This window comes from Glycine max, chromosome 19 (genome assembly GCF_000004515.6).
Source record: "Glycine max cultivar Williams 82 chromosome 19, Glycine_max_v4.0, whole genome shotgun sequence".
Classification (NCBI taxonomy): domain Eukaryota; kingdom Viridiplantae; phylum Streptophyta; class Magnoliopsida; order Fabales; family Fabaceae; genus Glycine; species Glycine max.
Genome location: NC_038255.2, coordinates 29,568,330 through 29,583,250, shown reverse-complemented (window position 1 = coordinate 29,583,250; position 14,921 = coordinate 29,568,330). Strand labels below are relative to the sequence as shown.

At 36.1% G+C, this 14,921-nt stretch overlaps 1 protein-coding gene across 1 annotated transcript; it reads right to left on the bottom strand.

Moving 5' to 3' along the window:
- Window positions 1-9,594: 9,594 nt before the first annotated feature.
- On the bottom strand, window positions 9,595-10,140 carry LOC102669901 (uncharacterized). Its single transcript, XM_006605058.1, has one exon. It carries the CDS (start codon window positions 10,138-10,140, stop codon window positions 9,595-9,597), a length of 546 nt encoding a protein of 181 aa, XP_006605121.1.
- Between the last annotated feature and the right edge of the window lie 4,781 nt (window positions 10,141-14,921).

Sequence of the window (14,921 nt, the reverse complement as noted above, 5' to 3'; positions counted from 1 at the left end):
ATTGTAGGCTTGCAACCCAAGTATGCACCTTTTGACCATTGGGGTTTTCAAAATAACATTTACAATGTGTTTGGATGGGGAAATTAAAGCAGGTGAAGTATTTCAACAGGGATATTAAAATGCCTTCCTATAATGTAATATGTTTGGATGAGATATTTTAAAAGTAATTAAAATGTTGTAATTTTTTAAAAGTATTTTAATGTACTAACTTAATAGCATTTCAAATTCTCACGAAAAAAAAAGGAATTAAAATTCCTCAGCCCACACCAGCTCTCTCTCCCTCTCTCAGCCACACGTACTCTTCGTCACTCTCTCTCAGCAGCGTCACGAGCTACCACCTCCCTCTCTCTCTCTGCTCTTTGATTCCAGGTTCATGTGCACCTTATTGATCCACGCCATCGCCTCTTCCTTTTCCATACTTATTTCTCTTCAATCCTTTTCTTCGTTTTTTTCTTAATTGTTTATTGCGCCATTTGTTCGATTTGGATCAAGCAGTTTTCGATTTTTGGGGTTCATGCAATTGAATGTCATCGAGCTGGTTTTTTTTATGATTGGGGCTTTTGGTTTGTGTTCTGTCCTTAATAAATTCTGGGGAGGGTAGTATTTTATTAGGTTAATTAATATCGGTTCAGAGGAAGGAGTTGGGTTTGTTTTTTTGGGTTCTCAATTGGTGGATTATTAGTTTTTGTTATTTTGAATTTGTTTTATTACCTTCAGTCTTCCTTGACAATGTGTGTTGCTTATGATTGTTGTTATATTTTGTAGGGAATGTTTAGATGCAGTTGCAAATGGATACTCTATTTATTTTCAAGTCTTGTTGTATTAATACAAGTTTCCATTAGGAGTTGTTCTTTCTATGTTTCTATTTCATTGTTGTCTTCACCCTTCCTTTTCGAAGGAAGGGATGGGTGGGACTTGGCATTTGTTTGTACAAACTTACTTGCTCATGGTAAAAATCTGAGTTTCTATTTTCCATGTGCAGCTGTGTTCCTTTGTACAACTTTTCCTACGTGTACAATTATCTCATGGTTTCTCCAAGGAGTTTCGTGGACAGGTAGAAGAAGGCTTTGGTTCTTGAGGTGCTTAGCACTAATTCTTTGTTGAATGTTCAATTGTAATCAGTTCAAACTTGCATTGTCTTTTTCAATTTTATGAAAATGATATGCTTCAAAGGTGGAATAAACTAGTTTGTTTATATTGCAGTTTTCTTGATGCAAAGGAGGGCCGCTACAACCCAAAAATGTCACCTAAAATACCAAGGGAAAAATGGCGTAAATGGTCACAGGTCATATTTCTTTTCTTTGCCATACCTAAATACCACTATTGTTCTTTCCAATCATACATGATTTTAATCTGTTGATCAAATGGTGCTTAGTAGAATATTTTATTCTGTAATCTTTCGAAACCTACTGGTTAGATGTAGCCTTTTCTTTGAAACACATAATTTTAGCTTACACTTGCTGAAAGAGAAACATTAATTTGGCTAGCCACACTCTAAAAGCTAGATAACTAGATACAGTGGAACCATTTTTGAATTGTTAATTGTTAGAAAGTACCAAAAAACTTAATCTAGTTCTTAAAATTTTTAACATTTGTTTATGGAAATTATCTCTTAATTTGAATTTATTTTGAATTTTTAGTGGATCAATATTGTTCGTAAGCATGCAAAAGTGGTTGTAGATGATGATGTTATCTTTTCTGTCTTTAAGAAATATTGTAAGGTATGTAATTGATCACAAGTTAGTTTAACTACAATTATTAATTCAAGGCAAGCTAGGTACTTGGAAGTTGTGTTGATTGTGCTTATAGTTCCAAATAATTGTAACTGTCTAATGGAATCTTGGTAATCATGGTCAAGCAATAGTGGGTTTAATACTGATGTAACATTATAAAAAGACTTTGAATTGAGAGCTCAAAATCATATATATTTGGGAAAACGGTGTTCTTGGGGCATGTGTTCTGACTGAGTAATGCATAATAAACATTTAGTCAGAGTCTTGTCAATTTTCTATCTCAATCATTAAGTGCTATGTATAGCCTTGTAGAATATGTCTTATATTAGTAGTATAGTTCTGATTCTGAAAACTGGACAAGCTGGTCTGAAGGGTTGAACTGGAAAAGTGGATCAATGGCCAGACAGTCATGCTTCCAGATTAACTAAGAACCACAATACTTAAAATTGGCTTTGAAAGTAGTAAATTGGGGAGACTTCCCTTTATTGGTTCAATGACTGGTATGGTCTTCAAAAACTTGATATGGAGTGAGGACATGTCTGTAATTCACTAGTTAGTGAAATTCTTCAGATTAATTGTATTTCAAAACACATTGGGAAATTTGATTTTTAGGATTAGGAGTTTGTAGGTTCCTGTTTACCCAATGGCATCTGATTTTTTTCAAGTAATAGTCGTTAAAGATCTAGATGTGAGATTTGACGAGTGATTATTTAATTATTGTTGGAAATTGCTATTTAAAATTTCTCCCTTTGCTCCCCTCTATTATTCTGCCTTTTATTTACATCTGATTTGCAAAGTATGCTCTGGTAGTTACTATTCAATCCCATAAAACAGCTGTTGAATGTGTCTTTTTTCTTTTTTGTTATCTTCAACATATAATTTTATGAAGTATGTTGAGACCCTAATGTTGTTTACAATGATAATATTGTGATGCTACTCAACACTCATTTCATAATATAGCTTTCTTTTCTTTTCTTTTTCAATACTGATAATATTGTGATGCTACTTGGTACTCATTTCATAATATTGTGATGCTCCTCTTTATTTTACATAGACATATACTTCAAACGTCAAATGGGATTACTACAAGCTTCAATCGGCATACTCCACACAAAGATTTTGATGGGATTATTATACAACATACTCCACACAAACAGATTTTGAAGACAAAAATTGGGCAAGTTTCTGTGGATCGAATGTTACGAGCCAATAGGACCATTTTATTTGGCTTAGTGAGAGAGGTCTTTTACATTATACCACAATTTTAAAACAATAATCACAGGAAATAACAAGTTATAATATAAAAAGAATAGTTTTTTTAGTAACATCTGGAAATTTTGTTTAGGCTAGTTGGAATTCTGGTGGCAGATTGAAAACAAGGCTCTCTTCCAAGGTCTTTTGAACCTTCATCCAAAATTTTTTAACCTTTATCATTTTATTTTTTGTTGTTGTTGCAATTTGGGGATGTCTCTGTCAATCCAAGCTATCCATAGTCTCCAAACTTATCAATTAGCAGTGGTTAACACATTGGTTTTGTTTCTCAAGTGAAATAGTGTTATGGTGCGTGAACTCACCCACATAGTGTTTTTGTATAAGTTTTTTTTTACATATCTGGGGTTTGTTAGAAATGATATAATTCAATTTAAATTAAATATTTGAGTTACATATCATTCATCTTTAATATTTTACATATTATTGTTTAATCCAAGTTTTTTTGTGTGTTACTACAATAATATTGTGTAAGATTCAAAATTGTTTAACATTAAAATTATTTTAATTATTAAATATTAACAAAATTTATTATTAAATATTGTATAGCATTAAATTTATTTTGAATATTTAACTATTTAAAAAATGAATCATTTATTTTCATTCAATATTGAAATTTTAATTTTTAAATAAATATTTAAAAATGAAAATTTGAATTTCATTGAAATTGAATTACTTTATCCAAACAATGAAATTAAAATATAAGCAATTGAATTGCCTCATCCAAACAAAATATTTACAAAATGAAAGGAATTTAAATCGAGGCAATTAAAATGTTGTGCATTTAAATTTCCAAGAAATTTCTAAATCCCCCATCCAAATGCATGTTTAGAGTATGATTCTCTAGAGCAAAATTTGCCCATACAAGCATAATTTCTCCCAGGAAAGTCTGAGTTGGATCAGCTCGCCCAGGTGAGCAATATTTCGTCTGGACGAGTCTTGCAGGCTACAAATATGTCCAATAGTGTAAAACGGTCATTTTGATTCCATCTTCTTCCCTAAACCCTCACCCAACACCCCAAACCTCCTCCTCCACCATCACCTACCATCGGTGACCGCCATGAGCTGTCGTTGCTTGCTGCAAGACCATTGCACGGAAAGGAACACTTTAATCGGAGCAGAATCTTCAAAACTCAACTCAAGAATTTGGTAGAGAGCAGAGCCTCCAATCCTCCCTTCACAGTTTCTTCGAGCTAACCATGATTACTAAGCTTTCTCCCAGTTAGTTTGAGCCTATCTTTGCATCTCTTGTGACTTGGGTACCATTATTGGATGTTTTTACACTTCCTTTGAAAAACCCTTGAAAATGAGACTTTGTAAAAGTTTCTTTTTTATAAAATAGACTTCATTTTTGTAACCTTCACTGAACCCTGATCACAATAGCATGATCAAAATTTTAAAATGACGTCTCTTTGATGTGGATCTCAAAACACCCCTTTAGCCCCTTTTTAAATTGAATGAGTATTTTACCCCAAAAGTTGATATTAACCTTGTCTTTGAAATCTATACTAAATAATCTTCGATTTGGTTCATAGAGCTCTATGTTTGGACGAACGGACGTGAACCTAAGAGATCTTAGAACAACGCTGCAAGGAACTAACGGAGAGATATAGATAGGTGAGGGAAGTTTATTGTTTGTTTAAAACTTTTGATACCATAGTTGGGGTCAGGAAACCTAATTACAGGGATGTATGTTTGTCCATGTGCATGTTGGTTTTCAAGAAAAATTGTGTTTTTAACTAATGGGATGTGATATATTTGTTATTGATGTGCATACTGGTTTTTCAAGAAAAACTGTGTTTTTAACTAACATAATATGATATATTTGTTATTGATGTGCATGTTGATTTTCAAGAAAAGTTGTGTTTTTAACTAATGGGATGTGATACATTTGTTATTGATGATTGAAATTGTGAATAATGTTGTCATTGTAATGATTGAAATTTTTGGGAAAAGTCTTAATTATAGAGGAGACTCTGCCCAAAATTTTATATTTGTTCTTCTATTTACTTTTGTATTAAATTTTAAATGGGCTAAGAGTTTGTATTGAATATCATAGTTTTCCTCTTTAATTTAGAATTTTCCTTAAAATACCAGTCTTGTGATATTATGAATTGCTATTGTATGAGGTTTATGTTGTCTGAAGACCTGGGGAATGTGAATCCCAGGCATGAATTTATATGTATGTATGTGAAATGTGATTGCTTGTGATGTTAATGATGATGTTGAGATGAGATAAATGTTGATGATAATGTTGAGATGAAATGATGTTGATGTTGATAATGATATTGAGATGAGATGATGTTGATGTTGATAACGATATTGATATGAAATGATGCTGATGTTGATAATGACATTGAGATGAGATGATGTTGATGTTGATGATGTCATTGTGATGATGTATGTTGTGTATGTACATGGGGGGTGCAATGAACATGTTGGATATCCCTGGAGGGGGAAATAGAGTGTTTAAAGAGTTTTAAGCATTTCTGGAGAAAGAAGGGGATGACTTAGAATCTTTAACTATTCATGGTCAGTGTATTGATGATGCCAATGTTTCATACTTCATATTGCATGGAAATAGTACAAACTTTGTTAGTAAGTACTCGTAGTTTTTCATGAGGAAAAATACTTATACTTGAAGGCATGTCACTCGATTTGGAACTTCCTTGAGACTCAGGTTGATCATCATAGGGGAACTTGCCTGTGCATGACAGGGTGACCTCGACACTTGCTGCCTAATTTTCCTAAGTGAGAGTGTCATGTGGACACGCTTAGGCTATTTCCTGACGAATGGTACCACATTGCATTTTAGAGTTGAGTCAGGTGCATGCATCATTATGAGCATAATTGATTTGAATTGTGGGAAAGTTGATGACTAGTTTGTTAAGTGTATGTTGAACTGTTAGATTATTGAGAATGATTCTGGTTATTGTTATTGTTTTCTTACTAATCATTGTCATTTGGTGCTTGTTGATCTTTTATAATAAACTCGCCCTTGCAATTTTTGTATTGTGTGGTTGGTGCTTGTGATGATCTCGAACTTTCGTTCGTGCGAGCAGATGAGCAGCAGTAGGTGACTTGGAGGGAAGTCCTTTTTTTGGAGCCGCCTAGCCAACGTGATAACATTGGAATTTATTTTGGGAGAGAGTTGTGTTTTGTTATCAACTCTTCCTTAGTTGATTCCTTGACTCTTTTTGATTGGACATGTAAGTTCCAAGTTTAGATATATGTAAAAATTGAATTATGTTCTGAAAAGCTAACTTCTATTGGGCTTTGGCTGAAATTGGATAAACTCTTCATGACAAAATCAATCTGCAACAAGTTGCTTCTGAAACAATGTTTGTTTGGCCTCCAAATGAGGGAAGGTAGACCCCTGAAGGAACATCTTGATGAGCTAAACTCTATTCTAATGCAACTACGTGACATTGATGTCAAGATGGAAGACAAAGATTTGACAATGATTTTGTTAGCCTTTTTTCCTCCATCCTATGAGAATTTTATGGGTTCTCTTAATGTAGGCAAGGACTCCATTACACTTTAAGAAGTTAAGTCAAGTCTATATTCTAGAGAGCTTCGACTAAAGGTGTCTGGGAATGGTGATGAAGCCTTTGTGTCTGGATTATTGGTGATTGATTCTACTAAAGGGAATAAGAAGAAGAAAGGCAAATATGGAAAGAAGACAAACCCAATCCTAAGGGAATTTGCAATTACTGCAAAGAATCAGGTCATTGGAAGTGAGACTATCCAAAGAAAGCAAAGAAAGATTTTGTTGTTGCTCTTGTTTAGAATGACTCCTCGTTGGGAATCAATTTGGCTCTAGCTATTAGTGAACAACTACAACAACATATTGAACAATGGGTATTGGACTTAGGTTGTTCTTATCATATGTGTCCACACAAACATTGGTTTGTGACATATGAGAAGAAGTTTAGTGGTAACGTCCTTATGGGTAATGATGCTCCTAGTAAGTTTATCGGTATAGGTTATGTTCAAATCAAAATGCATGATGGTGTTGTTAGAACCTTGACTGAAGTTCGTCATGTTCTAGAGCTTAAGAAAAATCTTGTATTTGTTGGTGTCATGGATTCGAAAGGTTTTTCTTGCTGGGTTGAAGGTAAAGTTATGCAAATCAAAGGGAAAGGGAAGTCTATGGTAATGCAAGGAACCAAGCAAGGAAATTTGTACATCCATTATGACAGACTTTGTCTTTGTTGTTTCACAATCTGAAAGTCATGCGTCCAATGGCTCGTGTGATAATTCTCTGTGGCATCTACATCTAGGCCACGTGAGTGAAAAGGTCTGGATATTCTAAGCAAGCGAGGCTTACTTGGAAATCAAAAGGTGGAACCTCTTCAGTTTTGTGAGCACTGCGTCTATAGGAAACAATATCAAAATAAGTTTTAAAAGGCTATGCACACCACAAAGACCATGTACTACATCCATTTTGATTGCTGGGGACCTTTGAGAGTTCCATCACTGGGAGGGGCAAGGGATTTTCTCTCCATCATCAATGATTACTTTTGGATGACATGGGTATTCAAATTTGAAGTAGAAATCTGAAGCTTTCAAATTTTTTCAAGCATTGGATGATTCTTATAAAGAATCAGATAGGAAAGACAATGGGTTGGAATTTTGTTCTACTGAATTCAATGAATTCTGTAGAGATGATGGCATAGCAAGACAATGTACCATACTCTATACTCCACAACAAAATGGAGTAGCTGAAAGAATGAACATGACTTTGTTGAAAGGCCAAATGCATGCTATCCAATTTAGGATTAAATAAAAGTTTATGGGCTGAGGCAGTCAACACAACATGCTATCTTATGAATTGATCACCATCCACTACCATAGACTTCAAGACCTTTATTGAGGTATGGTTTAACAAACTAGCTAAATACTCAATACTGAAGGTGTTTGGATGTCCAACATACTATCATGTAAGTGAAGCTAAGCTGGAGCCTAGAGCCACGAAAAGATTCTTCATAGGCTATATAGATAGAGTCCAAGGATTCTTAGTCTAGCCTTCATCTGAAAGAAAGGTCATTCCGAGTAGAGATGACGTCTTTGATGAACTAGGTGGAGTTTGAGAGCTCCACAATTAGAAACATTAGTGATTAAAAGTAGTTTGAAGCACCTGATGAGATTGATCAGGATCTTCAAATGCATCCTTGTTTCGCGACAAAAACTTGTTCGTGAATAATGATCTATGAATGCTAATCAGCAAGTGTACTGAGTCACACAAGTAATATAAAACGGTAAGAACCGAGTATCGAATCACAGGGAAATTGTTTCATTCAAAATATGTGTATTCAATAAGTAAACATTTGTGTAAAACAAGTAAATAATCAAAAAGGTTTTTTTTCCTACAATTCTAATTAACTACAAACTAAAGTATCTAACAGTGAGAGGTAAAAACAGTCAAGTAAAAGCGTTGGGTCATTCTACTAAACCTACTTTGATGTTACTAAGTATTTTTCTCTATTTAATGTTGTTTTAGTTTTCTTATGCTTAAAACAACTACCCAAACCAAGAGGACTAAACATGGTTGCTATCCTAGGGTTCAAAAATAGAAATTAAAAAAAAATTAAAGTAAGAGATACTTACTTGGATTGTTGAGAAGAAGGAACAAAATGGAAGCCAAGAAGCAGTGAAGCAAGGTGAGTGCAATGCAGGGGATGCCAATGATGAGGGAAGCAAGAGATGCTATGATGTTTGCACAAAAAGAAACTTCCTATGGCAGTTAAGTCTTATTTTTGGAAGTTTCGACTGCCTCGCTTAGCGCAAGTGACTCGCTAAGCGAGCACTCAGTGACGTTTGAGTTTTTAGATTTTAAAATCATGTGCTTAGCGGGACAGGCTCGCTCAACCCAATTCAAAAATTGGAAAACCCAAGAAGGATTTGGGCTTAGCAGGAAGATTACACGCTTAGCGAGATTTGTAGCTCTGATTGGTCTGTAACTTTCGCTTAGCGGGACATGTGTCAGCTTAGCGAATTAATGACTTAAGATGCAGTAGTGGGGAGCGCTTAGCAAGATGGTCTCACTTAGCGCAATTCCAAACCCGAGAGGGATTTGGGCTTAGCGGGTATGACCCGCTGGGCCCAATTAACATGAAGGTCCAGGCAAAGAGGAAATTGTGCTTAGCGCATGGATACGCTTAGTGAGACTATGTTGCATGCTTAGCGAGATGACTCGCTTAGCCTAATTCCATTAAATGCAATTCCAGAGAGGTTTTTGGGCTTAGCGCACAGGTCTTGCTTAGCGATGCCCCTTCAGCCAATGGGTAGGGGTTGATGCGCTTAGCGCGAGTGGTGGCTCGCTCAGCGCATGCATGATGATTCGCTTAGCACACCGGTCGTGCTGAGCGAGTGAATGACTAAATTTTTTTTCTAAGTTATTCCTCATCCACAACTTCAAAGAAGCTTTAACAACCCCATGTATCATACAAAACATGTTGATGACTTACTCTAACAATCACAAACAAGTTGAAACCTAGCTATATGCAATGATTAATGAAAATAAAGAAAAAGAATTGGGTTGCCTCCCAAGAAGCGCTTCTTTAACGTCACTAGCTTGACATATATTACCTCATGGGTCTGGAGCAAGCTTGGCTCTGGCCATCAAAACCATCTCATTCTTAATTACCTCCATCTTAGAACAGATGTTCTGGTCAAGTAAGTGCTTTTCTGCATCAAACAAATCAAATTTGATCTTCTGATCATCTACACCCATTTCCATTTTACCTTTCCCCATATCCACCACACAATTGGCAGTTAACATGAAGGGAAGGCCCAAAATCAGAGGGATCTTAGCATCCTCTTCAATGTCCATGACAACAAAATCCGTAGGGAAGGTAAAGTGTTGCACCTTGACCAAAACATCTTCAATTACTCCATAAGGCCTTGTAATCGATCTGTCTGCCAACTGTAGTGTCATTCTAGTTGGCATAATTTCCAACTCTCCAATTCTTCTGCACATGGAGAGAGGCATCAAATTTATGCTGGCCCCCAAGTCAATAAGGGCTTTTCTAACTGACATTGCACCAATAGAGCAAGGGATTGTGACACTCCCTGGATCCTTGTATTTAGGTGGAAGGATTCTTTGAATCACAGCACTGTAGTTTCCTTCCACCATAATATTATCACTGTGGATATATTTGCTCTTCTTGGTTAGCATATCCTTCAGAAAATTTAAGTAAAGTGGCATCTGCTGTAAGGCTTCTCCAAAAGGGATAGTTATTTCTAATTTCTTGAAGATATCAAGAAAACGAGCAAAGTGTTGTTCCTTGTCTTTCTTGGACGGTACCAAAGGATATGGCACTTCTGTCCCTGAGCATGGAACAACCTCTTTCTTTCTTTCTCTGGCTAGCTCACTCTTTGTCTTCTTTTCTTTCTCTTTTTCTTTCATTTTTTCATTTTTCTCTTCTCTTATTTCTTTCTCACCATCATTTATATTTCTCTTTCTCAACTGATCTTTTTCTTCCTCTTCTTCTTCTTCAACTACTAGCTCTTGTTCATCCACATTCCTCCCTTCACCTTGAATCATGATTGTCTTCTTGCCTCTAGTCATGGCAGCTTTGCATTCTTCCTTAGGATTCTTTTTAGTATTAGCTCTGAAACTTCCAGAAGAATTCTCAGCTATTTGGTTGGCTAGCTATCCTACTTGAATCTCCAGGTTCTTTATGGCAGACTCTGTGCTCTTGTGATTAGACATAGTAATCTACATGAACGGAGCCAAAGTCTCCTCCAGCTTGGTTGTTCTTTTATAAAGGTTAGGCCCTTGATTTTGAGGCCTGTTGGATGATCCACCTTGGTCTTTATTATACTGGTTTCCAGGATGAGATCTCCACTGCCCTCGACTCTGATTAAAATTGGAACCTTGTTGAAAACCTGCGAATCCACCTGCATTAAAACCTGGTCTATGCTGGTTTCCCATGTAATTCACTTCTTGTGCAGCCTCTTTAAGAGGTATACAACAACCAGATTCATGAGCTCCTCCACATATGCTACAACCTCCAACCTGCAAAACAATTGAATGTGAAGGTTGAGTCACTTGTAATTGAGTTGGCAACTTACTAAGTGTTTCTGTCAATGTCTCAAGATGCCTAGCTAGCAACTTGTTCTGTGCCTATAATGCATCTTGTGAGGAAAGCTCTAGCAGACTTCTCTTTGTAGGAATGTGAGTCCGATCACGCAGAATGGCATGACCACTTGCAGCCATGTTTTCTATCAACTCCATAGCTTCTTCAGGGGTCTTCAATTTGATTTTCCCTCCAGTAGAAGCATCTAACAACTGCTTGGATTATGGTCTCAAACCATCTATAAAGATATTTAGCTGAATTGGCTCAGAGAATCATGAGTGGGTGTTTTCCGCAGCAAGCTACAGAATCTTTCAAGTGCTTCACTTAAAGATTCATCCGAAAATTGATGAAATGAGGAGATAGCTGCCTTGACTTCAGCTGTCTTAGACTCAGGAAAATATTTCTTCAAAAATTTCTCTACCAATTCATCCTAAGTCTTCAAACTATTTCCTTTAAATGAGTGCAACCACCTCTTAGCTTCTCCAGACAAGGAGAATGAAAACAAACTTAGCCTTATTGCATCCTTAGGCACACCGACAATTTTCACTGTGTTGCATATCTCAATATATGTAGCCAAGTGTGCATAAGGGTCTTTATTAGGCAAACCATGAAACAAATTTCCTTGAATCAGCTGTATCAAGGAATGAGGATACGTGATGTTATGGGCTTGAACTTATGGCCGCACAATGCTTGTGAAGAATTGCAGCACGATGGAGCTAGAATAGTCCTCAAGAGTAACCCTTTGTGGTTGATCTTCAGCCATAATTGAAACTTCAGATGCACCTACTTCTGATTCTCTTAACTCTGGAAAGATCGAAGATGACTTAGATGATTGAGATTCCTCCAAATTTGGTTGTGCTGTCCTTTCCTGCAAAATTTTTCTCTTTCTCTCTGTGTTGTTCCTCCTGCAAGTGGCTTCTATCTCCAAATCTAATGGAGCTAAATCGCCTGCAGAAGAGTTACCTCGCATACAAGAAGCACTAAACAGAGCAACAACAATTAACCAAATCAAGAGAAATATAAATTGTGACTAACTATTCACAAAATCAATAAAAGAATAAAGAATAAATGTATACAAATTGAACTCTACTTTCTAAATGGAAAGAAGTTTCTCGGCAACGGTGCCAAAAACTTGTTTTGCGGCAAAAACTTGATCGTGAATAATGATCTGCGAATGCTAATCAGCAAGTGTACCAAGTCGCATAAGTAATATAAAACGGTAAGAACCGAGTATTCAATCACAGGGAACTTGTTTCATTCAGAAAATGTGCATTCAATAAGTAAACATTTGTGTAAAACAAATAAATAATCAAAAGGGGTTGTTTTTTCTACAATTCTAATTAACTACAAACTAAAGTATCTAACAGTGAGAGGTAAAAATAGTCAAGTAAAAGCGTTGGGTCATTCTACTAAACCTATTTTGATGTTACTAAGTATTTTTGTCTATTTAACGCTGATTTAGTGTCCTTATGCTGAAAACAACTACCCAAACCAAGATCCCTCGAGTGAATGGGTCTAACTCTATTTAAACTTCTTCCTTGATCCCTTAACAAACTTGGTTTAAATGAGTTGCATTAAGATTATAGCATAATATAAACTAAATCACTGCACTCCGTCCCCAAACATACAGTTTTCTAGCCTGCTCTATCAAGTTCTAAGGTTTTAAAGCACTTCCCAGTACTAAAAATCCTAACTTTACATACAAATAGGTGATCAAGCCACAACCATGCAAGAAATAAGTGCAGATAGAAGCAATGAACACATAAAAACAACTTTAAATAGATAGTGAGAGGATATTACATCAAATGTTCAACAGAAATCCCCAACAAGAGGTTTAGCCTTCCATTGCAAGTTTGTAACTTTCAGCTCAAAGGATAGATTTGTGAAGGAAAACTAAGGTTACAAATGGATGAGGATGTCTCCTCCACCCCTAGAACCCTAAAATCACTCCTAAAACCTAAACTCTCTTGAAGGCTGGAGCTTTGCTCTATTTTTCGTCGCTCTGGGTGTGTCTCTTTGTTTCCTCTCTTTGTGTATATGATGTCCCCCTATTTTTACACCAACTTCAGTGTTTTAAAGGTTCCTTGAAGTTTTAGATTCTGAAGGCTTGCATAGCGCCATTTTCTCGCTAAGCGCGGGTTAGTGAATTTTCGCTTAGCGAGCTGGGCATGCTGAGCGCGAGAAGGGACAAACGACTCGCTGGGTGAGCTTGCAGGATGCTAGGCACGGGCATCTGTGACTGATCCTCTTCTAGGGTTTTCCCACGTGCTAAGCGGGCTGAGTGTCTCGCTTAGCAGATGTCACTCGCTAAGCATATATGCCTCGCTTAGCGAGACACCAGCTGCTTCACCTTCTTCTACTTTTAGCCTGAAACTGAAGTTGATTCACATTAATTCACAAAAATGGGAGTATCTGCTAAACATTTTCAAATTTTCAAACTGAAGTTAATTCACATTGATTCACATTTTCAAACTAAACATGAAAATATGTACAAATCCTACAAAAAGAACCATAAATTGAGGGAAAGATGCTAATTTCATATAACTATTCAATACAAAAGTTAGTCGTAAATGACGACTAACAATCCTCAACATAAAAATTCAACAATAGTTGAGGGGACTAACTAGATGATTCAAAACCATTCGAAGTAACCCAAAATCACATCACTCAGAAAGTCATAAAAGGAAAATCAAGGCTCCTAAAAGATATGCATTTGATATAGTGTCTTATGCGCTATAGATAGCAGAAGACATCAATCCATTCAAACCAACCACTTATCAGGAAGCAATTTCTTGTTTTAAAGTTTAAAAGTGGATGATGGCCATGAATGAAGAGATGGAATCCCTTCATAAGAACCAGACTTGAGATTTAGTTAAGCTACCTGAACATAGAATAGTAGTAGGGTGCAAGTGGATCTTAAAGAAGTCATCTGTTATAAAGCATGTCTAGTAGCTAAAGGCTATAATCAGAAAGAAGAAGTGGACTACAACAACATATAACCATTTGATTAAATTCTTCAATTTGAATGAAAAAAAATGGGTATAACATAGTATAAATTTATTTTCCTACTTTACTACAAAGTACTATAAAAAGATGGGTATAACATAGTATAAATTTTTTTGTCTCAATAAATCGGGGAGGGCGAGATGATAAAGGAATCGACTAAAGGCATCTATCATCTCATCGGAGAAGCAGTATCTCCAGTAGTTCGACACACTTTCATACGTGTTTTGCTGGCCCTAGTGGCAACTCTAGATATGGAGCTAGAACAACTCGATGTCAAAACTGCCTTTCTCCATGGGAGACTAGAGGAAGACATTTTGATGCAACAACCTGAAGGTTTTAAGGTGGAAGGAAAGGAAAATTCTATCTTTAGATTGAAGAGGTCTCTTTATGGACTGAAGAAATCACCAAGATAATGTACAAGAGATTCGATGAGTTAATTGTCTCTCATGGGTACATTAGAAGTCTCTATGACTCATGGTTTATCATAGCAAGGTGGAGGATGGTTCCCACATCCATTTATTACTCTACGTGGATGACATGCTCATAGCATCTCAAAATTCACTGGAAATTCAGGAGTTAAAGTCACTACTTAGTAGTGAATTTGAGATGAAGGACAAGGGTATCACTGAAAAGATTTTAGGCATAGAGATCAAAAGGGTTTGAGTCTAGAAGAAATTTATGTGTCATAAGGAATACATTCAGAAAGTGTTGAATCATTTTAGGATGATATTAACAAAACTAGTATGTACTCCTCTGACAAAGTGCATTCGTCTATCTGAACTCAATACTACACAATCAGAATCACAGAAGGAATACATGTCTCATGTTC